Consider the following 26,175-nt stretch of genomic DNA (forward strand, 5'->3'; position numbering starts at 1 on the left):
CCCCCCCCCTCCCGAGTGCACAAATTTTTGTGCATCGGGCCTCTAGTCCTATATAATAAAGAGATATTATGCAAATTGACCATCACACCCTTGCACAAGATGGCCACCCCCATGTCATCACAAGATGGCCGTCACAAAATGGCCGGCAGGGGAGGGCAATTGTGGGCAGTTAGGGGTGACCAGGCCAGCAGAGGAGGGCAGTTGGGGGTGACCAGGTCAGCAGGGTAGCAGTTAGGCATCTATCAGGCTGGCAGGGGAGTGGTTCAGGGGCAATCAGGCAGGCAGGCAGGCGAGGGGTTGGAAGCCAGCAGTCCCGGATTGTAAGAGGGATGTCCAACAGTCGAAGATCCCCCAAGGGGTCCCAGATTGGAGAGGGTGCAGTCTGGGCTGAGGGACACCACCCCCTGCACAAATTTCGTGCACTGGGCCTCTAGTATATACATAATTCTGAAAATGAGAACATCACAATAGCATGTCAAATCAGAGGAAATTTTAATTGGTAAGACTTCTGTCAGTTTCTCTCTAGAAGAGGTTATTATTCATCGAAAGCCTCATATAAAAATATTGATAACTAAAAGAAGGAAAATTTAGCAAAGCCCAAGTAAGAAGACTGAAGTTTTTTTTTTAAGGACACATTCATTGTACCTGTTTTATGAACCTTGCTGATTCATAAGCCTTGTAAATTGTAGACTTTTCAGAGTCAAATGTTTGTGACTCAAGCATTTTGAGATCATAATGTACAAAAATCAGAGGAGGAAGAAATGTAACTCTGTTGGATCCTCTGAATTGATAGAGAACTGACTTAGATGGCATGATATTGAAAGCCAGAACTTTCACATTCTCCTCACTGCCCTGGTGCACTGTCCCCATTCATTTTAATTTTTTTAAAAAAAATGCTATTTAATATTTCATCATTAAGTGAATCTGTTTACTTTGTGGTAACTGTATTCTTCATCGCTTTCTATACATATACTATGCCAAGGAATTGGAAAGCATTCATTGACTAAAGTATATACAGCATTGCTCTTGCTCAGTAAAAATAGCATTTCTATGGTTTACAGTAGAATTCAGGGAAAAGGTTGATTGTAATAACCTAAACTCTATCTAAGGGGGTTGAGCTCTGAATTAGAAAGGGAAAAAAAGCAACTTTTCAACTAGAATGCTTCAGGTGTCAATAGAATGGAATCTTTCTCAAGAAGAGCCCTTATCTGCAAAGAAAGCCCTTGCTATCATCATGTTGCATTCAAGCTTAAATACACAGGAGGACACATCATCCCTGTAATCAGACCATGCATTTTTAACATTAGTCACATTCTATCACCCTGAGTGACTAGCACAAGAGACCAGGAGTTGTGACTTGAAGCACAATGTACAGGCTCTTAGCATAAATTTATTTTAAAAATATTTTAATATATTATTTTTTTGTAATGAAATGTAGCATTTAACATTTTACCACTTGGCAGAAGATTACAGAACTGGCCAGCTCAATTTCTGAAGCACTTCCAATATCCAAGAAGATTAATTTGAGAACTAGTCTTTTATCCCATATCAGCCTCTGTACGACATTGTTGTTCCTAGTAAATTAAATTCTGACTCATTCGTGAGATAAATGAGTGGAGATTTCAGTTCAACCTTTCATTGCCCTTGTCCCTCATTTGACCTCTGGTTTTTAAGGAGGCTTGATGCAAGAAGAATATATTAAAATATTTTAATGTGCATTGTATAAAATATAAATAACATTTTTTAAACTACTGTTTTATGCACTTTGTCTCTAAGGCCTAAGATTAAAGATATTTCATTGGGGTCAGATTTAATACATTACAAAGCAATAATGCAGGCTTTAAAAGACAATTCCATTGAATCTTTATCTTCCCAGAGAGATTAGGTAGGACCTCAATTAAAGTAATATTGTTATTGCCCATGGCTCATTTACCTGTAGATACTAGTTTCCAGGATCTTGATTTAGAGCTAAGTAGGCAATCTAATACTTGAACCTGGCAAAATGAGAACCATTACCAATATCTGCATAATAATAGATTCTTATTTGTGAATTAAGATATTTGAAATTTATAATAAATCAAACTTAATATCATAAGTGAATTAATATGTAGTAATTTATTCACCAAATACCATTAAACTCATAATACATGATCTCTGGTATATGAAGAATTTATACAAAATGTTATTGAGTAGTTTTATTTTCATTTGTGCTTTTTCTATATATTCCATTGTCTACAATGCTATGAAAATAAAATATTTTTTGAAATTAAATGTTACTTTAAATAAATAAGTAAATAAATAAGAGCTATTTATTTAAGCCCAAAACTTGAGGAGTATCACATCAAACATAATATATAGAGACATAAAACATGGAGAAGACTTAGATTTATTAAACTGAAAAAGCAGTTATAAGGCTACACATAATATAAGTCAATGCCAGAGGGATTCTCACTATCTAGCCAGATGTCGATTGTACCCTAGTCAGGAAAGGTTTATCATACAATAACTGTAAAGGACTATGTTTTAGAGACAATTTGATATTGTGATGCTTGAAACATCAAGTATGAAATGGTGGAGAGAAATTTGAGGGAAGACCTTCAGGTTGAAATTACAAAGTCAGACATAAAGTGTGTTGCATGTGTGTGTGTGTGTGTGTGTGTGTGTGTGTGTGTGTGTGTGTGTGTGTGTGTGTGTGTGTGTGTGTGTGTGTGTGTGTGTGTGTGTGTGTGTGTGTGTGTGTGTGTGTGTGTGTGTGTGTGTGTGTGTGTGCATCAGAAAAGTTTTTTAATGTAGAAATTGGGAATAGTAAGATTATATGTTTTAAAGTATTTACTGACTCCTCCAAATCATAAATATAGATCTTTACTATGTGTTTTTAAAACTATCATAGTCATTTTGAATAGCATCAAAGCCAAAATTTCAATCCAAAAACCTTATTGTTAAAAAGAATGATTGTGTGTCTTATTTATTTTTTGCATCTTTTCCTACTTGACTATATAAAAGCCAACCTAAAACACGTCAGAATTTGAAATAAGATTTAAATGTGGCCTCAAATGCAGACAAGCTGACAATTTATCAAATTGTATATCATTCAGCACATGGACCAAGTGTTTACCAATGAGTTCGTTATGCAGGACAAAAAGAAGTCTAAGGCTAAGATCTTGTCCTCAAAGGACTTTCAGACTAACTGATGAGCCTCCCCTTGCTCACATATTCAGGATTTGCTTACAGATGCACTTAGGCTTCACAGCTATATTGATATCTTTGTACTGTATATTAGATGAGTGAAACAGATTTATTTCAGAAAAATATGTATGTATAAACCCTACAATATGAGAGAGAGACTTGATAAAAAGTCAGTTTTTAGAATTAGGTTAGTAAAAACATATGAATATTTATGCCAATTATTATTCACCATTTTATAACACAAAGTGTTATAAGTTTGTTCTGTGTTTAAAGGCATTATTATTAAAGGTTTGTGCTTTATCAAGAAAGAAAGCTTTATCATGTGCTTTATCACGAACAAGTGGATAAAAAAGTTGTCAGAGGAGAGGGGGCTTTGGGGGCTGGGTGAAAAAGGTAAAGAGATTAAGAAGTACAAATTGGTAGTTACAGAATAGTCACACGGGTGTGGACTGCAGCGCAGGGAACATACTCCATGCTGTGATGGCTCTGTGTGGGGCCAGGTGGGTGCTTGAAGCATCAAGGGGACCACATTGTGGGGTGCATGATTTTCTAGCCACTGTGCTGTGCATCTAAAGTTAATATAGAGTGGTGTTGAATGCAAGCTCTAATTGAAAATGAAAATAATAAAAAAGAAAAAAAACATTAGTATCTATCTCAAATGAATTTGTATGTCTTTGCAATGACAATACTGGAACCTTAGTTTATTTTTCAACCTCTTATAGGTTTAACTAATACGAGTTTTCTTCTTTGCTGATTTATTTGGGGGTTTGCTGACCAAACTTATGTTTCTGACCCTTCAGAGGTATGACTATTGACTAACTGCAGCATTCAGGCTTCCCAAATCTAGTGTGGCCCAGGCTTCAGTTCTTGTATAGTGTAATTTATGTTTGCCCATACTTCATGGTACCCTTTTCTTCCTTTCTCCCCCCCGCCCCCCGAAAAAGCATACTTAGCCCTAGCTGGTTTTGCTCTGTGGATAGAGCATCGGCCTGTAGACTGATGATCCTGGGTTTGTTTCTGGTCAAGGGCACATGCCTGGGATGTGGGTTCAATCCCCAGCAGGGGATGTGCAGGAGGCAGCTGATCAGTGATTCTCTCTCATCATTTATGTTTCTTTCTCTCTCCCTCTCTCTTCCTCTCTGAAATCAATAAAAATATATTTGGGGAAAAAAAGGGTACTTGAACACAGGAAAATGTATGAGAGAGACAAGACCACATTTCACAATCCCTTTTCCAGCAGTAAAATTTCCATTAACTATTACTCAGCAACTTATTGCATTTTAAATTTGCACACAAAGATTCTTCTGTGCAAGCACAGTAATCTTGCAGTCATTTCTTTTTAATTACATGCATGCTTCCTCGGGACAAAAAACACAAAAGTCACACCTGATTTCTACGGCAGAGAGTGCTTCAACGTGATGTTCAAATGCAATCACAGACACAAATATTCATTTCAGTCATTTTTCAATTCTACCTTCCCTTCATATTGATAATAGTCCCATTTCTGAACATTCTTTTTGGTCATACACTAGTGAGTTTTCAAATAGATAATATTTTTTGGGTAAATTGTGATTCATTTAATTCTGTTGGTAATAACTCCATTGCATCTTGACAGCTGCGTGTATAAGCTCCAAAATCCAAAATCCTCCCATTAAAATTCTTCAGAATTAAAGATCCTAGATATTCGACATTTTATGCATGATTTTGCTACTTTAAAGTCATACAACTATGAAGCTTCTGAAACCTGGTTATAAACTAAGGTAACTAATGAAACTAAAAAAGTGAGATAATGAAAGCAAAGTATTTATAACTTCCTGACAACAGTAGTTGTTGTTGCTGTTGTTATATTGAGTTAGTAGAGAAGAGCAAAGACACATTCTGGGCCTGTGCTGTCAATGTTTCTTTGTCTAAAGCTTGGCTCAAATGCAAAAGTCCCTGATAATTATGTTCACTCACAAATTAATAAACAAAAATGGACCCAAATATCTTCTTGGAAAAAGTGAAATTGTTTTGTTTTTATTCTTATTCAGAAAATGCATATTGTTACTATAAAATAACCATATTGAGGTAATGATGCTTTACTAAAATATGAAGTACAATTTCTCATGTGGCACAGAATAAATAAATAAAATTCTCTCCCCACAGCAAAAGACATGAGAAGACAGGAATTTCTGGTAAATGTGCAGAGCTGCCTCCTGAAACTGTATCCTGGGTGGAGGTAAACCCCTTCCCCACTTCCCCAAGGACTTCCCACAGGGAAAGTTTTAGAGGGAGAATAAGTCTGTTCTTCTAATATGTTCATAATTGAATCCTAATTCTGAAAATCTCATGCTTCCTTTTCTTGTGTTCTTAATAGATTTAAACACAAAGTGTTTTTAAATATATAAAAATAAAATCTTGAAAGAAAGAATCTTTAATTCAAATCTTTGTCTTTCTCCCTAAACTTACATTTAATTTCCTAGATTCTCCCAGGCAGCTCACATTCTTCTAGGAAGTGCAGAACTCTCCAAAACTCAAAACTCATTCAGAGTAAAGTATTAATATGTTTGGGTGCTGATGGTAACAGTTCTTAGATCCAAATGTTTGAAGAACAGTTATAATTAAACTATGAACCAAGACCTCAGAAAAGATAATATGACTGTGAGAACAACCTACTTTATGAAGCCATTCTCTTCTTATTGGCTTTGAACTGGGAACAAATAGCGGGAAGAATCAGAAGAGAACAACTCAATAGGTTTGCATTAAGACCTATGATCATCTGCTGACATTTCAATCTTCAACTTATTATTCTCATGACTAAAGTATCAGGGACACTCTATATACATTCCCTTTAATATTTTTAGCCATTTCTCTTAGATTTGTTTCAAGGAGCAAAAGGCTGCACACTTCTCTTACCTTTTTTGAGGTAAAATATCTCTTGCTAACCTTCTATTCCTAGAATTGCCCTGACTTATTCCAAACATCTAAGTCTAAGAACCTAGTTGCCTACTCAAATTGTTATCTCTTATATAAAAGTCTCATGGCCGTCAAACCATAACCATCACAACCAAATAAGCAGCGGTTCTCATGGCAGGCGGGATGCAAGCTACTAGTGGTGGAGAGCTACTAGTGGTGGAGGGCGGGGAATGAGCTACTAGCAGCAGAAAGCAATGAGCCATGGAGGGTGGGGCAGCCAGCTGAGGCAAGTGGAAGCGAGCTACTCATGCACAATTTCGTGTGCGCTGAGCCTCTAGTTCAATTATATTAGTTATGGGTGGGGCTCCCTTCAGCAGAGCTTGAAGCCAGATTCAAACATCCTTGTGCCTGAATTCAGGTTTCACCAGTGACTAGCTGACTAGCTGAAGCAAGACTCTTACCTAAGCATTAGTATACTCATCTATGTATCATGTGTTAAATTAATTAAATTAGGCAAAATAGATTAAATGAGGTAATAGCTACCACTTAAGTGCTGTCTAATCATTCCCTATTATTATTTATTACTTAATTCGTTTATAAAATATTTTTAATTAAGGGTCTGTTAATCCCTCCATTTCAAAGAATTGTTTCCTCTTCAACATTTCATTTTATTTCTCAAGTCAGCAGAGCCTTAATGGATAAAAAGTTTTAATTAGCCTGCATTTCAAAAACATTTCCTGGGAATATGTCATTTTAAAAACCAAATGATGAAGGAAATTGTTATTTTATGGAATGGAAATTATTTTCTCAGCAATAAAAAGACAGGACTTGATACAATTAAAAACAGCCTCTTACATACCATAAGTGTTAGACATAAATAATTTTATCTTTCTCCAGACACAACATGGAAATAACCTTAAGTAGTAACATAAAGTCATTTTTCAATAAATCAAGATTAAAATATCTTATTACATAAAACTATCTGATAACTCTAACTTTCTTAACTGGATTTTTAAATATATATATATATATATATATTTAAAAATCCAGTTAAGAAAGTTAGAGTTATCAGATAGTTTTATGTAATAAGATATATATATATATATTCTCAAATAATTAAATTTACTTGCAAGTGATGTGATTGATGCCCTCTTTGAAATGGTTTATATTTTTGGAATCATTGTTCAGACATGTAAGAAAAAGTAAGTGTGAAATTGAAGAAATGGTAGAAAGTTTTAACATAAAAGTTGATATTCACATATAGTAGTCTTAACCTTTCACAATAATTCTTCAAACAGGGAACCACCTTTTTCAAATAAGATTTCATTTATATATTTCAATTTAGAACACAGATAACATAATTTTTAAAAAATATTATGTATGTTGCATAGGAAGAATTACAAGAGAAAAATAATATAAATGACAACAAGAAATTATCAAGCCTGGAAAAGCAAAAGGCCACACAGAGAGCTTTGGAGCATTGATTGCATCACAGTGCTCATTCCACCTTGAGTGGTCACAGAAGTTCATATTCACCTAAGACTTACTCTCATTTCATAGAAACAGCCTCAGGTTTTGCATTCACTTCCATAATGGGATGGTAAAGAAAGTAGCATATTACTCTTGTGTAAGTATCAGGTGTTTTAGATCTGTATTCTGTTCAAAATAAACAAACAAAAAAATTCAACATTTCATTCCAAATCACACTAGCAATGTGGAAGACTGGGATTCAATCCCAGGTGGATCAACCTCTGCCTTAGGTCAATTTTCCTAAAAGTAAAGCTAAGATAGACCTTCTTTGGAAATTAATTTACCAGGATGAGTGAGTACTTTCAAATGAAGGTGTGGATAGAATGTGATAGGTCAAAAAAGTTCAGCAAGGAAGAGGTCACAGCAGAAGACAGCTTCACCTGGTCCCTAGGGAAGCTCTGGAGTGCAAATTGCACCACAGAGGTAAACCCCCACTGAGGCAGGAGGTCTTCTGATGTTACCTGCATATTAATCATGCACATGGGTGACTGTAGGGGTGGGGTACAGAGCACCAGGGAGTTGGGGGACAGGGAGATCATGGAGGGAGATGGTATATAATACCTGGGGAGGAGTTGAAACCTAATTAAGCACAGGGGAATGAGATTGGGGGTGGGGAGAGAGAATACATAAATACTCTGAGGCAGAGAAAGGAACCCTGTTATGGTAGGTTAGAGATGGGAGAAGGTATTGCTGAGAGGATAAAACCCAGGGGTAAGGGAAGAATCTCAATATGCTCAGACCTATTTTTGTGGAATTAGGCACTTGTCAGCCATTGCAGATAGGGGCACTCCTAGTGAAGAGAATCTGGACCAGGCTCCAAGAAGACCTACTACAATCTCTAAAATCCAGTATACTGTGTCACATCTTCCTATAACTATTCTACATGCTAATCCTATCTAATAATAGACAAACATGGTAATTAACCATACCTCCGCTATGCTTCCCATTGGCTAATCAGGGTGATATGCAAATTAACTGCCAACCAAGATGGCAGCCAGCAGCCAGGCAGCTGAAGCGAACAGGAGGCTTGGTTGCCCCAGTGATGGAGGAAGCCAAGGTTCCCCGCCTGCCGCTGCTGGGCTCTGAGCTGCACTCTAAGCAACAATGTTGCAATTATAGAAGCTAAACAAACCCAGATACCTGCTTTCTGCCAGCCGGGCTCGGAGCTGGAGCCGCAACAAAGTTTCAATTACAGAAGAAGCTAAACCCCAGATACATGCTTTCTGCCAGCCGGCCTCGGAGCTGGAGCTGCAACAAAGTTTCAATTACAAAAGGTAAATAAATCCCCCCATAAAAAAAAGAAAAGAAAAAAAGGAGAGACTGGGAGCTTCTGGCCAGGCACCCCAGTGGGGACCCCCACCCTGAAGGGAGTGCGGGCAGCCTGAAATCAGCCATCAGTCCCTCACCCAGGCTGGCCAGGCACCCAAGCGGGACCCCCACCCTGATCCAGGACACCCTTCCGGGCAAACCAGCCGGCCCCCACCCGTGCACCAGGCCTCTATCCTATATAATAAAAGGGTAATATGAAAACTGACCCTAACAGCAGAAAGACTGGGAATGACTGGTCATTATGACACACACTGACCACCAGGGTGCAGACACTCAATGCAGGAGCTGCCCTCTGGTGGTCAGTGCGCTCTCACAGGGGGGAGCTCTGCTCAGCCACAAGCCAGGCTGATGGCTGCCAGTATAGCGGTGGTGGTGGGAGCCTCTCCTGCCTCCTCAGCAGCACTAAGGATGTCCTACTGCAGCTTAGGTCTGCTCCCCGCTGGCAAGTGGACATCCCCCGAGGGCTGCCGGACTGCCAGAGGAATGTCTGATTGCCAGCTTAGGCCCAATCCCCTGGGGAGCAGGCCTCAGCCAGCAGATGGTCATCCCCTGAAGAGTCCCAGACTGTGAGAGGGCACAGGCCAGGCTGAGGGACCCCCCCCCCCCACCGAGTGCACAAATTTTTGTGCACCAGGCCTCTAGTATTAATATAAAAACAATCACAAATGTATAATTATTTATATATACATATTTGAAAGAGGTAGGCGTTGATGGAGGTAAAAGTATCTCAGACCCAAAAAAGATGTAATACAGAAAGCTCTGCTTGCTGACTGTGGAGACAGAACCAGCCCTGCATTGCCTACCTCTGTGTATCTCTTATTTGAGAAAGAGATAAACTCATAGCTTGTTTAAGGCACTATAATCTGAAGTTTTCTGACACATCCAAGAAATTGAATCTTTAGGATCCAAACCATGTCTGACAAAACACGCCAAATGCTGTATATGCATCACTGCCTTTCACCCTGCCAGGCTTATGGCCGTGCTTCAGCTTCCAAAACTGAAAACAAGGAGGAGCACAATCTAAAACCAGGTTGCTCTTAGCCACCAGACTCTGTCCTTTCCTTAAGACACAGGAACCAGCCAAAGGCCTGTTACAGAGGGCATTTTTATATTTCCCCAAAATAAATATGTTGAAACCCTGTCCCTCCCTGGGATAAAATTAGGAGGTGGTGCCTTTGAGGGTGAAGCCCTTGTGATGAGATTAGTGCCCTGACAAAGAGAGACCCGAGAGTGTACTTCCTCTCTCTGTGCATTTCATCGAATAATGATGCAACAAGAAGATGGCAGTCTCCAAACCAGGAAGAGGGCTCTCACCAGACACGTGATCTTGGACTCCCCAGCCTCCAGACTGTGAGAAATAAATGTTGCTTGCTTATGCCACCCAATCTCTGTGACTGTTACAGCAGCCCAAGCAGACTGAGACAAGGCAACCCTGCCTCCTTTATACTCCAATTTTCTAAGTCCCGAGGTAACTTTGATACTGTGCAAGTGAAACTCAGAGGCCTGCATCTGGACCACCTAGTTGTCATTACTAACAATCTCTTTATCAATAAAGTGGGATTATTATTAATTGCTACCCAGGGCGATGTAAAATATAGGGGCATGTACAAAAATTTCAATGTAAAATTCTATAAAATGTCAGGTATTATGTCTCCATCACATGATGCCTAAACCCCACCAGCCTCTGAGTCTATCTTTGAGAATTCCTTTGGTATGATGTCAGTTGAGTAAAAGGTTACATAGGAAAAATGGATATATTATTAAATTTTCAGGTCTAGTTCCTCTTAGGGAGGAAAATAAACAGATATGAATCACTTTAATGATACGTGGAACCAAGCTAACAGTAGTGTATTACAAAACAAAATCTCAGGTCTAGTTCCTCTTAGGGAGGAAAATAAACAGATATGAATCACTTTAATGATACGTGGAACCAAGCTAACAGTAGTGTATTACAAAACAAAATCTATTTTCAAGAATAAGTTCTCAGAGCACTGTAAAATATCTATGTGTAATATTTATGATTTATTAAGATATATTATAATGTGTACTATATAGTACACATTGTATACACACACATGTTCTATATATATAAAAGCCCAGTGGCCCTTATGGTAGAACAACCAGAATGGTTGCTATGATGCACACTGACCACCAGGGGGCAGACACTCAATGCAGGATCTGCCCCCTGGTGGTCAGTGTACTCCCACCCCCCCCCAGTAGCGCTGCTCAGCCAGAAGCTGAGCTCATGGCTGGCGAGTGCAGTTGCAGCAGAGGAGAATCTCCAGCGAACAGCCTGCAGTCCCAGTGCCCAGGTGGTGGGAGTGTAGCTGGAACGACCATGGATTAGCTGCCGCCAGTTCCTGGAACTCTCCCTTCGGACCCTGTGGCTGCACTGCTCCCCTTACCTATTGCCCTCTGGGTCTCCGGATGCGGGCTCAGGAAAATCCCACAGAGGCACTTCAGGCACACGCTGCCTGGGCGGCCCCCGTCTTGAGAGTGAGTGCCAGTGAAGTCCAGCCCAATGACCAACACCCACATCTGTCCCTGGGCGAGCTCTTCGCAACTTCCACCTACCACCCGGCCCCAGCCCCATCTCCTGGAAAGGTCAGTGTCCTGGCACCAAATACCCACTCCAGGATCCCTGCAGAGCACTGGTTGGCTCTGGTGGGTGGAGGGGCACCAGCCCAGTGGGTGCTGGCCTGACCTGTTCGGTTCAGGCAGCCCCACACTTGGGCCGGGAGTTGAGTGGAAAAATCACCCCCTATAACCTGCAGGTACAATCTGCTGCAAACAAATGCAGTATGGAACATTCACGCATTCCTTCCTACCAATGCCAGCCCCTTGGAACTCCCCCTCGGGCATCAGGGTCACGTTCCACCCCTTAGCTATTGCTGTGTTCCTTCGGACGGAACTGAAATACTAAGAATGCACCTTAACCGGGACCACAATCAGCCTCTCCTTCCTTCCTTCCTACCATCCCCAGCTACTACTTCCAAGCTGGACCAGTCCCCACATCCAGAGAGAGTCCTGGAAAAAGTAAGAAAAGCCCAATCCAATGAGCGGGTCTCCCACATGTGTCCATGGCTGAGCCCACTGCACCCTTCCCAGGCCTGGCCAGCATCCGGGCTCCCACGTGCCCCACGGTTCCCCAGGTTGCACCCACGGATGGTGGCTCCCAAGGATGGCCACCCCTCCAGCGGTGCTGGTACCTGGCCCTGATGATGCCCACAGCTCAGCCAGAACTTGCCGGGAGGCACATACCCCATAACCCTACAGGTACAATCTCTGGGGAACAGATGAAGCATGTACACTTGGAGTAACCGGAATGAGCCTGATATCGCCACCAGGCTCCTGGAACTCTGTCTCGGGCATCGAGATCAAATGTCATCCCTTACCAATTGCCCCAGAGCTACAGAGGAAGGCAGCAATATAAAAATGGCCACAAGGTGGCAACTGACAATAGGGGTAAAAGTCAGAAAGATGGATCTGAAGGGTGGGGGCATGGGAGAGGGAACACCACCACCCTCCAAGATCCCCAACCTTGTATTGTTCACCTTGGAGTGTCTCTTATCCAACTCTGAGTGATGAAAAGTATCCAGCACGGCCCAAGGTGTCCACCAGGGACCTTCCAGCCTGCAAAGCACAACCCTGGCCACAGAAGAGACATTTGGAAATATTTTTTTCAGGAAGCTGTGGGGAGGAGGACAGACTCCCCACGTGACTTCCCCGTTGCTCACTGGGACATGGAAATTCCCCAGGCATGCAGTGCGGGCTCCTGATTTCCTTTCAATGTGCAGAAATCCATGCACTGTGCCACTAGTATGTACATAAACATACATACATATACATTATATAAATATAGACATATATTTATATGTTAATTATTGAGACATTAAATCAAGCCATTTTTTTTTAGATTTCAATTTTGAGATGAATGTGTCAGCCTATAAATGGGTTAAATCTTGAACAGAGATATGACTACCGTACTTTGTACTTCACAGTGCCATCTTCTGACTACCATTGGAAGTGCAATTTCAGTAAAAGTAGTTAAAGCTCCTAAAACCTCTGGCTGCCATTAACATCATCATTGTTATTATTATTAATTATTATTATCGTTAAGTCAATGTTCAAAATAGATTGAGTTCAAATGATTTGTTTTTCACATCCACAAAACAAAAGGTGACACTATTTATGACATGGGGATGTTGTGAGGCTTTCCACACAAATGGGGCATAAAGTTAAAGTGTACCGGACCCCATGGCTCATGCAGCCATGTGCATGTATGACACAAGGCATGTTTTTACACTAGTCGGCATGTGGTTCTCAGCATCTCCTTTGTTTCTGAGTTACTTCCCAAGTGCCTGACACCACACATGTTGATGTTCACTGATGGTCTAAGGATCCTCATCTGGAGGCTTATGCTTATTAAATAATGGGTTCAGATTCTACCTCTACTTTTGGTAATTGTGTGACCTTAGATATTTTAACTTTTCCAATCCTTAGCATCCTAATCTATAAAGCACCTTCATGAGTATGGAAAAAATTAAATAAAGTAACGTGAGAGAATTGTGTAGTAAAATTCATACACATGGAAAACAAACAATAACCTTGAACTACTGTGATGCATTTTAAAAATTAAATTATGAGCCCAAGCAGTTGAGATAGTTACCTGGGATCACAAAGGGGGAAGGTGCTGAGGTGCAATTAGCATGTAGGTCAGTCTGATTGCTACCACAGTTCAAGTTTGGATGTTAACTGGAGCCAGGCAGTAGAACATTTAGTTCACTGGTGCGGCTTTGGAAAACAACACCCATTAAAGAAGACAATATACAAATATAAGGTCATTATCTTTCACAATAAAAATAAAATAAATATTATTTTAGTTAGAACTTTAAAGATAGGATTTTCTGGTTGTGAACTTAGAACATACCTGACAGGAAGTTACATTTTTCTTTCCTTCTCTCACTGAATACATCAGAACCCACTAATGAGGCTGACACACAGGCTGACACTGGCTCATTCCAGTGCTTTATATCACACACTAGGAGGCGCTATAGCATAGTGATTATGAGCATGGGCTCTCTTCCTAGTTGGCATTTTAGTTTAAAATCTACCACCTATGTGGAATCTAATGAACAACAAAAACTGATGAACAAAAATAGATCCAGAGACATAGAAGCATCTAACAGATGGTCAAACTTCAGAAGGAAGGCAGGGGAGGGTGGGCAGGAAGAGATCACCCAATAAACTTGTATGCACATATGCAAAACCCAAGGGCACAGATAATAAGGTGGTGAAGGCAGTGGGGGGAGGTAGGAGGTGGGCTGGGCTGGGAGAGGTGAATGGAGGAAAAAGGGAACATATGTAATACTTTCAACAATAAAGATATAAAAATAAATAAAAATCAAATCAAATCTACCAGATTATAACCTTGGGCAAGTAACCTAACACCTATGTGTCTTAGTCAAACCCAAGGGCACAGATAATAAGGTGGTGAAGGCAGTGGGGGGAGGTAGGAGGTGGGCTGGGCTGGGAGAGGTGAATGGAGGAAAAAGGGAACATATGTAATACTTTCAACAATAAAGATATAAAAATAAATAAAAATCAAATCAAATCTACCAGATTATAACCTTGGGCAAGTAACCTAACACCTATGTGTCTTAGTCTCCATACATATAAAATGGAGGCAATGTCGGTATAACCACCTCAGAAGTTCATTGTGAGGACTAATCTGGCTTAAGGTATTATAAAGTTGTTAGCAATTATTTATTATCATATAATCTTGTGATTCCTTTCTTCATTATTCCTTTTTTTGTTTTGGCTGGCATAGTTGCACATTCTGTTTAATAGAGAAAGTTAATTGAGAAAATTTGTTTTCCACACAATGCCAAACCAACAGCTGCAAATGGGAAAGAGTGGAGGACGGCAAATCAAAACGTTTATTTTTACAAGGCTAAATGTTACTTCTACTTGGTCTGAAGACTCAGATTTCCTGCCCTAGGTAGGAAACAACAAGCATTTACTTAGCCTTGGTTTTCATTGCCTCTTTATCATACAACTTGAAGTGATGAACTCAAGGTGGAAGGTGGGGTTAAGTTTCATTCTTTTCAGTGTATCTGTAGATGTCACCTTGCTGTCAAGTGTTTTCCAAATAGAGGATGCCCCTGATATATCCATGTAATATAGTGCTATATCACTTAATTCATTTGAGCATTTTCCAGCCTTTTGCAGAAAGGTACACAAGGCAGAGAATTATTTTCATGTGACTTCAATGATAAATGCAGCCTGAAACATGGCAAGATACTCATTTATTAAATTTATTTATATTCGTTGAAAATAGCTGTGGTATTTGCCAGAACATCACGATTATTTCAAGCTCCTGGCTTCCGCTGCAATTAGTATGCTGAGTAAATGCCAAAGAGATCAAGGTGTTCTAGACTCCAGAGTTCTTAAATATTGAAGCCGGGGTTTCCAAGCTTTCATGTACATCAGAAGCATCGGATTTCACATTAAATAAAAATTATTTGGCTCCTTCCTCAAAGAATCTAATTAATATATTTAGGATAGAGACCAGAAAGTTGCTTTTATTTTTTAAAAATTTCTTTATTGATTAAGTTATTACATATGTGTCCTTATCCCCCCATTACCCTCCCACTCATGCCCTCAGCCCCCTGTTGTCTGTGTCCTGTGTCCATTTGTTAGGCTTATATGCATGCATACAAGTCCTTTGGTTGATCTCTCCCCCTTACCACCACCCTCCCCTACCTTCTTTCTGAGGTTTGACGTTCTGATCGATGGTTCTCTGTCTCTGGATCTATAAATATTCTGGGTTATTCTCATTTAGGTACACTGAGATATACTTTGAGAGACAATGATCTGAGGAGAAATATATGATTTCTAAAAAGAAATATTGAATTAGCTGGTAGACTTTTGTATTCATGGTAAAGGTTTCAGTTTGGCTGGTCATAAAAATAATGAATTTCCTTGGATGATTTATTTTTAAGAATGCATTTATGTAGTTATTTGCCCACATGGTTGTGTTTCAGCATTCTTATTTGTATTATACATTATTATTTTTCTTTAGAGTATATTTGTACAGAGATTAGTTTCTGTAAACAATGCTATAGTTGCCTTCAGAAAGCAATTCTCAGAAAAAAGGCTAGGATCTGACCACTTTCCAGCTGGGAGAATATAGGCTAATCATTTAATGTGTCCAAAACTCAGTCTCCTAGTGATAAAACATATATAAGTGTAATATATGGCAAGGAGGCAACGGGCAAGTGACAATAAGCATCTAGCGTACTTCCAGGGCAAGAATTAGTCCTCAAAAATATTGGCTGAACCTGTAGCTTACATGTTGTATAAAAGGACTGAATGAAATGAAGATCTACACAAAATGCTCAAAAGGGATTCAATATCGTTCAATATTTTCCTAAATTGTAGTGTCAGGAAAAGAACAGTTTGTCCCCATTTTTTTATGTGAACTTCTTATTTGCAGAATGAGCTCACATTTCACTTCATGGCGTCCAAAGGAAAAAGCTACTCACTCTTAACAATATAAAGCTTCCTCCACCATTTCTGCTTCTTGCCAAGATGTCACTTCAATTTTTCATGGATTTTCTTGTTTCTTTTATAATCCAGAGCATTTCCCCCCTCTTTCCTGACCCATACTAAGGGTTTTGTTTACTGCAAAAACTAGCAATGAGTGGCTGCAAGCATTAGAAAAAGAAAATTAAAAACTATAAACAGGGAAGCTAGTATTGGGGAACTTTCCTTTCCACTCTTACCATCTCTGCCCAAACACACAGCATTCAAAGAGGCCCTTCTTCTCTACAATTCTGTGGAGATCATGACCACCCTCACTCCATTATAAGACCACTTAAACATAAAAGTCCAGAACCCTTGACATGTCAAAAGGCTTGTCGGTGTTTATGATGTCGAAGTTTAAGATAAATCTCTTTGGTCCTGCCATCTTTAGGTATTCTTGAAAAATTAACCTTCTTTAAAAGCATTAATTTGATATTATAGCAATATAATCATAACCGTATTTAATGTTTAACCAGATTAAGCAACATAATTTGGAGCTCTCAGATTCAAAATGGAAGCTAGGTTAGGTCATACAGGTTTTTGTTTTGCTTGTTTGTTTTGAGGATATTACAAGGTGTTTAAATCAGTACTCGCACCTAGGATTGCTTAGGATGACCCAGAGTTGGCCTTTCCATTGGCCTCGAATTACCTGCATGAACTTGAAGGGGGGAAATATTATGTTTTAAACACTATTCTTTGTATACACTAGTTTATTCAATCCTCTTGAAAAAATCTGATCACTGTTATCACATCTTTATTGATGAGAATAAAAGTGGCTAAGAAATGTTAATTGACATTTCCAGGTCATGTAGCTAGTGAGGAAGATTCAAAGTCAGCTTGATGCCCTATTCTTTGGATTTAACCCAGTTGACAAGGTAAACATTTCCTGTAGCCCTGCCTACCCCATCAATCAGCTACTCACTGAGTAAGTGCTTCTGGATGCTCAGAGTTCTGTTTTGAATCAGAGTCTGAAGGGCCATAAATTAGAAACCCTCATAACCCTCTTGAGGATAGACAGGAGAAAGTCACATCCCCTGTGGGAACTTGAGATGAAAGCTGCCCCAGAATCTGCACTAGCTTTTGCCAATACCATAACTCAGCTGCAGGGACTACTTTGAAAGGCAGCAAGTCCTTGCATGATTTTTGTTCCACCCACCACCCACCTTTTTTTTTCTAAGAACCGTTCACTGGGCTCAATTCTCCCCCGCCCTTGCCTCCAAAAGCATCTTATCAGAAAATAAACCACAATTTTATTATTTTGGCTGTACCAGTAAAGAACTTTGAAATTCATTTATTTTGATTTAAAAAATATAAATATGTTTTAGTGATTTCAGAGAGAAAGGGAGAGGAAGAGTGAGATAGAAACATCACTGATAAAAGAGAATCATTGATCTGCTGCCTCTTGCATACCCCACACTGGGGATCAAGTCCACAACCTGACTGGGAATCCAGGTTCAGATTAAATCATGAAGTCTGAAGCCTCCAGATGAAGATCCTCAGACCATCAGTGAACCAAACTGTGACCTCCTGGTTCATAGGTTGACACTCAACCACTTAACCATGCCGGCTGGGCTTGATTTTTTAATAAAATAACTAAATTAAGTATTGATTGCTTCAGGTGTCTAATATAAAAGCAACAAACCAAACTGTCATTTTTATGTAAAGTAATAGGTAATATGTCTTAGGATATCCTGAGAGATAACTGTACAGTTATGTGCATGCACGAAGATAGAATTTAAATATATTTTTTCAACCTTAAGTGTTGGATATTATTACTTTTCAATTTATAGATGAGAAACTTAAGTTTCAGAGTGGTTAATAAACCTATTTAAAGGCAAAGAACTTGTAATATATACAAGTAAGGTGAAATCTATGACCACCTAAACCTAAACAAATGTTATATAACTATAAATTACTCATAGGCCATAATGAAAATATAGAGATATGTAAGGCAAATGAAAAATAATGTCACTATACATTAAAGCTGGAAATGAACATATTTAGAATCTCATCTTTGTAAGCTAGTCAAGTATGCTGCCCATTGCACAATACCACACAGCTGTAGTATAGACTTAATAGGTAAGGAATATTTAAGCAAGTGTCTAGCCAGGAAATTTATAGGAAATAGTTTCAATGATAAAGATTCCAAAGCACCAAATATGTCATCTTACAGTACAATTTAAGACCAACAGGAACCATTTTAGGTGTATCTCTTGAGAGGTAAACTCTATGCAAAGATGAAAACTCATTAATGACTCTGCTCTGGGGTTTGAAAATGACCTAGCATCTTTTTTTAGGCCAGCCAACTCTTCCACAAGCAACTGAACACAGGTGAACAAATGGTGTTCAACAATTATAATTCCCTTTGATAATAGCCTATTGTACTATCTTAATTACATTACATGTGGTTGGAGACGGAGAATTAAAATTACTTTATACTCTACAATAATTAGACTAGCTCTGAATATATTGTAGGCGCCAACTATACAAATGTGGCTTGACTGCAGAAGAGATATATCATGGAGAACAGTCACATGATAGAACAGAAAATGTATTAGGGCACCTTCTGGGTTCTGGTTTTGACTGATTTCTGTGGACTTCGATAAAGTATCAGTCATTCTGGACCTCAGTTTTTTTCACCTCCAAAATAAAGAGTCTTGGACTAGAACGCAACCATGTAAGTACACTCAAAGAGATTAAAACATTCCAAAGCAACACCAAAAAACATCAGACATAATGATATCACAGTCTATAGTATAACCATGTCTCATAGTGTTTATAAGGTCATTATTAGAGCATGATTTACTTGGTTGACCTTCAGTTTATATCTGAATGGGAGGCTTAAGTATTTCTTTGCCTCCTATAATCATGAAGCAAAGTTCTTAGATATCTCAGTAAAAATGTGTCCTTTATCTGATGCAAACATAGTATGTTCTATGCCTTTTATTTCCCCTGAGAAGCAAATTATACCTGTGCTATGATCCACTAGATTGACAAATGTTATCACACATTCATACACACAGTAATCTGTGGCAAAAACATATTTTTTTCATGCAGTAACTAGAATTTCATGGCACAGTTATGCATAGTTTGTGGTAAAGTATGTCAAAACTAATTGAGATTAGATGGCCTCTAAAGTTATTTTCAAAACTGGGTTAGCATAAAGTCCCTTTTATGTGATGATTCTGAAGACATATAACAAACAGTTGGGTTTCTTCCATATCGGTGGTTCTCAAATTGTTCTCAATAGTAGGAAGAAAATCTCAATGTTACCTTTTCTTGCCTTTAATTTTTCTAAATGTCTGTATCTCTTAAAGATTGCTCATACTTGATGAAATCCATTAGCAAGTAGAAAATAAAGTTATAGACACTTTCCACCAACCCTGCCTATGTAGTTTGAAAGCATCCATTCCTATTCATTGACACTTGTGCTTAGGACTTTGATTTGATATTATGATTGATGCAATTAAGTGGAATTAAATTTGAAAAATATATACATGTAGCTAAATATACACTTTTGTGCTAAATCACATTCCACGTGATTAAGTTAAATATTGCAGTTTTTCATGGTGTTCACCAAAGTACACAGCAGCATCCAAGCATTTGCGAACAAAACACTTTCGAATCAGCCTCTTTACCAGGTAATCCTCCCTACTTCTCCTGCTTCCTGACTTCTTTGCTAACGTTTTCTCTTATTTTGGATGATGACTGTGATTCTTGTTAATTTTGGACCATCCAATTGATTTGTATCCAAGTTTTCATTTATTCTGCTATGTCCAGATCATTCACAGATACAAAGATTTTATGAAAATGGTAATAACCATATAGTAATAGCTGCACAGACTAACTCTGTTAAGCACTCCCTGTGTGTTCCAGGGAAAATGGTAAACTCCTTTTCTAAATGATCTCATTCAGTCTTTACCACACCTTCTCAAGTAATTTCTATGAGTAGTTTTATTTTCAACATGAGAAAACTGGATAGAGAGTGTAAGCAGTGTACCTAATACTACATAACCTGCAAGCATTGTACAATATTAAGGTCAATTATAAAATATTATTTCTCTCATTGTCTTTGGAAAACAGAAATTACTTCTGATACTCTTTAATAGGCATTATTCACTCTTTCATACTTAGAACTTTGTTTATGACAAGTATATTATATGATGCTACATAGAAGGATGTTTTTGTAACTCCTTGTTTTGTTTCTGAAGCTTTGTCTTATCTGTCCAGTTAAACGTTTGACTAATAGTCCGAATTTGGAAATATTCTAATCTGATATTATATTTGAATAAAGTTTATCTTTAAAAAACATTTGTTATTATTTATCCAATTTTGCCTTATACATAATCATTTCTATACATGACTTGATTATGGGAACATGCACTTGTAACTAATATATTATTTTATTGTCCTCATGCCTTATGCAATAGCTGACTCATTGAAGGCATGCTTAATACATGATAATGAAAACATCAAAGATATCTTTAAAGATTATAAAGACAAATTAAAATGGATTTTTTTTATTTTCCAGAGAATAAAACTTTGCATTGAACATTATCTCTGTAATTAGGTTACTTAAATTACTTAGCCCTATTTATTAAAGGGATTTTCCTCTAGAAGTCAGTGAAAAACAGGCACACACATATCTCTTTCTCTAACACACACACACACACACACACACACACACACCAGTAGCATTCTCATAACACACATGAGAAAACATCATTTCATTAGAACCACATACCCCTCAGCAGTTTCAGTAACTTTTGCTTCCTGGTTGGTAGGTCAAGTTCTTTCTTTCAATTCCATAGAGAGTGGTCTGTGCTATCAAACCGTACATAGTTGAGGTGTCCCTTTCATTAGTCATAAGGGAAATTTAATCTACAAAGATAATACCCAAATAAGCCATTTAAAAAAAAAACTACTATTGGAAATAGGCAACTAAGGTCCAAAATTGAAATTTGAAAAGTCAAAACAGTTGCTTCTTAATATCTTCTTAACCTACAAAAGACATTTCTCTAACTCTATTACACAGAATGGTAATTCCTATCACAAAGGAATATGCATGGGGTCAGATTAAAGGTGTTTGTGTGTGGCAACACTCACTATGGGCAGGGCTTGGGAAAATAATTCGACATGACATAGATCAGCTTGGGGGAGTTAACACAAGAACGTCTCCTACATCAAATGTATATGCTTAAAAATAAAAATGGTTGGGACTTACTGTGTCTTATTGTGGTGCTTACCCTATATATCACATTGATTCTCAGGAGGATTAAAACACAGAGCAAATCATCTTCAATATCTAATAGTCCCTAAAAATAGATTCCAAAGTAAACATGTGGCATGGCTGCTGATCAGAGGGCCCAGTAGAGACCTATAAGGTGACTCCTATTGGGAGGACTTTAACTGACCATCTGCTTAAAGTTCTCCCTCGATGGAAAACCACCAGAAGTCAGTAGACCTTCACTCCTCCCCTGCCATGCTTCTCTCCCCATTAAGCCATTTAAAACTCAATAAACCAAAGGCATGAAGAGTAGAATCACAGCATAAAGGAACAGAGGTTCAGCAGTCTAAAGCACAAGGCTTCTCTGGCACTCCATGAGTCCCTTTTCACCAAGAACTTCTAAAGATTTGTCCACCCTACCATTCCTTTCACTACCTGTACGACTTCTTTCTGAAGTGAATTGCTGGCTGCCTTGGAATTGCAATTTATTCTCTACAGAATGAGGCTATTTAAAAAGTACAGTCATTTTACTCTGAAGCTTAATAACCAACACGTTTGTTTTCTTTGAACACATTTATTTGTGCACAGGTTAAATGTGTTTCTGTATTAGCTACATTATTTTTAACATTAACTTAAATTTTCTGAATTTAAATGTATGTTCTAAACAGAGGAGACAAAACACCAGAAAATTAAACTGCTCTTTTTAATTCTATGGAGTTTATCAGTAAAATAAATAATTCTTGGCTATTGTGGAAGGTGAACAGTTAGCTTACTTTAAGGGCAAATAAAGTAACTCTGATTGGGCAGGAGCATTGATATTCTTCACTATGGATAAAATATGGAAGTTTTGTGATGGGGGGGTGGGCAGGAAGAGATTAATCACAAAACAGTAATGCATATATGCATTACCTATGGACACAAAAAATAGGGTGGTGAAGGCTTGCGGTGGGGTGGGAACTGGGTGGAGGGGGCAATGGGGAAGAAAAGAGGGACACTTGTAATACTCTCAACAATAAAGACTTTTAAAAAATGGGTTGACTGAAATAGGCTGTGAAATCCAGTTTTGAAAGGAACAAAAAATTAAATGTTTGCATCATCTAGTACTGATTCTTCAAATATCTCATTGGAAAATAAAGTATGTAACTAAATTTTTTAAAAGGTTGGAATGAACAAACACAAACAGAAAGATATTCAAAAATTCATATTTAAAAGGCAGAATTATTTAGAGTTTTCATTTGTGTGGATAGAATACTATTATATAATAACTCTCTAATTGCCTCATTTGTTTTAGTGCACACATTCCTGTATTTTAAAACAGAACCAAACTTTAAACCTTGTGGAAAGACAATAGCAAGGTATTAAAGAGCTAGGCCCAGAGAAAGAGATGTTGAAACATACATTTTTTTTTTTTTGCATCAAGAGTCTCAGATCTACATTTCTCACACTTTAAAAAGAACTTGACAAAGACAAATGATAAAGACTATAGGAGAATCTAGCAAGAGCCACACCCTGCTACTAATGCATTCCACACAGTCTAAGTATGTGAAATGCCATTTGCTTCACAAACAGGACCACGGACTAAGAAACTAAGTTAACAGAAGTCTTTGGCTAGAAAATTCACTGTCACAGGTGGCCCTGGCTGAGCTCCACTGTTTGTCTCAGCAGGATAATGAACTCACCTCTACTAATGCCACTGTTCTCACAAACCTGTGCAGCTTGGGTTCTAACCTGTACATTAACCATATGTCTACAACAACTCTTAAATGTTGCAAAGAGCATGGCCTTCTGTTACAGCCCATTAAAACATAATCTCTTCTTGCAAAATGACATGCTAACAGTATCACATTCATTTTTTTTTAATTTTACACTGTCAGGAGGTAATCTGGGTACCCAATAAAATAATTGCTACTGAGTAATCACAATAACAAGATATGCCATTGATTACAAAAAACTTTCACTTACTTAAGCCCACCATGCTCTTTTTGTGGAGTAAGCAAAAAGGAAAATTTAAAGACCTGTCACAATTTTCAAATACAACCACCACTGAAGAAGTTTCATATCTAAAGTAAAATAGAAATGACTAATTCAAATATTTGTTATAATAAATGTGTTGACTATGTTTTAAAATGTATCCTTAAAAAATTACAACTTTCATAAAAGGGATGGCGATAATTCTTTGTCTTTCTACTATATAACCAATGTTAAAACTTTGGAAGCTAGAGACTTAAGAGCTTTGTAAGCTACTTAAATTGCAGCATCCTTAAAAATCAACTGTACTTTTGGAACACTACACATTTCAATATCTTTAAAATCACTTTAGATTGTTTAAATATTTATTATTTTATGTATATGTTGAGAGGCATCTACTCAAACTTTGAGAATTACCATTTTTCTAGAAGACCTCACAAGTAATTATTAAACCAGAACACAGAAGTTCAGAGTAAACAGCAAGACACTGCAAAGACTAACTGTGATGCTCAATTTGCATTGTTGTTTACAGCTAGCCACAAATATTAAAATGAGCTCTGTAATTGGAGCAAAATATTATAATACTGGGCAGCACCTGTGATTTTAAAAGCATCTTACATTTTGTAAACTGAAATGACCAGCAACCCTCAGAGAAAATAAAGAATACACTAATTCTATTACAGTCACCTGGGCTTGTTTACAAGAAAAGACTAAGTTCATCAACTATTGGGGCTAAATCTAACCGTCCTCACACTAAAAGGAAAGTTTGGTAACAGGAGCTTTCAAGAGGATGTGTAGATTAGGAGTGGACTCAAACCTGTTTTACTGCCTTGATTTTTCCTAGATCATGAGTTTTCTTTATACATTTATTTTCAGATTTGGAGCTAATTCTTTTCTCCCTTTCATTTTCCATCAGATACACAATCAGATAATGTTTCCATTCACATAGATTTGGAAAGATCCTCATCCTGTGGGGCGTATTTTATTTTTTAGTAGCCAAGGGAGAGAAGTTGCTGCCAATCGGATGTGAAGGGCATGCGGAATAAAGGCTGAGTCTTGGGCAAAGAAACAGTCCACCCTTGTGCTGCTCTTGTGGCAGGAGAATGCCAGCCCATCACCAACTCCGGGACTTGATGAACAGTGGCAAGTCACAAAAGTCTTTTCAATCACTTCATTTTAACCCTCCATTCAAAATAGCTCCTCTGTGCTGGGACTTAAAGCCCCATTGATGGTCAGCGATGGAGTACAGCGATGTTTCTGAGGAGGGTCTCTACATCAGCACTCTGAGAGTGTCTTCTAACTTTTTATCTCCTCGTGTGCTCCTTAATCAGACCCCATCACAGACATCCAAATGAAAATGCCTCCCACTAAGTCTACACAAGACGTTACAACAGGCCATTCCACAAGTCAGGAACTTTTGCAAGGCATACCATCTTCTGGGATTAATCCCCCCCCACCCCACCCCACCCACCTCTAGATCCCTGTATCTTAAAATCACACACACACTTGAGGGACAAGGAAGCTCTGTGACTATTAAGGCCGCTCCAATGTGAAGGCACTGCCTGGTGCCAGTTCCCTCCTGGTCTCTCTGTGCCCTTTATTGTGGTTGGTTACTGCGTGCTATCTTTTGCTATTACTAGGGCTGGAGGGAACCCGTCTTTAGAAGGGAAAGCTGTTGGTCCTCTCACGGGGAGTAATACTGAGACTTTAAGGACTGGGATAACTAGAAAAGGGCTTTGCTCTCCTCCCAGGATTTCAGAACCCTAAAAATAGAGGGACCCTCCAACTTAGGCAGGCGATGCAAACAGCTCATGGGTCTGTCCTTGGCCCCCACAGGTGAACTGCAGTCGGACCAACCTACCAGCAGCGCCCTTCGGTTCAGGTCCCTCCCGCTCCTGGACTCACCTGGTGCTGAGGACCAGCGCAGGCAGGAGAGGCAGCAAGTAGTGAGCTGCGCTGAATTTCATGCTGTCGCCGGCCGGGGTCCTTCTTCCCTCGCTGGCTTTGCTCTCCCTCCTTCTCCGGGTCCTGTCTCTCGTTGGTCCCAGGCTTTGTCCCCGGCCAACGATAAGCCCTCTCCAGCAGCAGACAGACAAACGGACAGATGCCTCTCCAGGCAGGCACCGAGAGCAGGGAGTATCTTTGGGAGTGATGTCACCAGCGGCGAGTCGAGCCCTGCCCGGGATTGTTCGCGCGGCACCACCGCTCCGGAGCCCGGAGGACGCGCTGTCACTCGCGCTGGAGGCGGCGCGGGAGAGGGAGGAGGTGCCCAGCGATGGCCCCGCGCGCTCCGGTCAGCGGGCCGCGCTCACCCCTCTGCACAGCAGCCCGGGGCTGATCATTTATCCCTGCTTTCCTGGAAGATGGGGAGGGGAGGGGCGGGACGGGGAGGGGTAGAGGAGAAGTCTAATTTGCCAGTAATTGCACCAGCGTACTTCGCAGGGGGTGAGATG

The 26,175-nt window shown here is 39.1% G+C and overlaps 1 protein-coding gene across 2 annotated transcripts in view; it reads right to left on the reverse strand.

Annotated features, from left to right (window-relative positions):
- LUZP2 (leucine zipper protein 2) overlaps positions 1-25,875 on the reverse strand; it is a 317,411-nt gene extending 291,536 nt beyond the window's left edge. The window contains exon 1 of one of the 2 annotated variants that reach the window (XM_005873094.2): positions 25,628-25,875. Coding sequence is in view for 1 of the 2 variants with exons in the window: in XM_005873092.2 (XP_005873154.1) it covers positions 25,628-25,689 (62 nt within the window). In the remaining variant the exon portion in view is untranslated. The remainder of the gene's footprint in view (positions 1-25,627) is intronic. The other variant, XM_005873092.2, reaches the window with a different exon arrangement.
- Positions 25,876-26,175: the final 300 nt, after the last annotated feature.

This window comes from Myotis brandtii, unplaced genomic scaffold (genome assembly GCF_000412655.1).
Source record: "Myotis brandtii unplaced genomic scaffold, ASM41265v1 scaffold399, whole genome shotgun sequence".
NCBI lineage: Eukaryota > Metazoa > Chordata > Mammalia > Chiroptera > Vespertilionidae > Myotis > Myotis brandtii.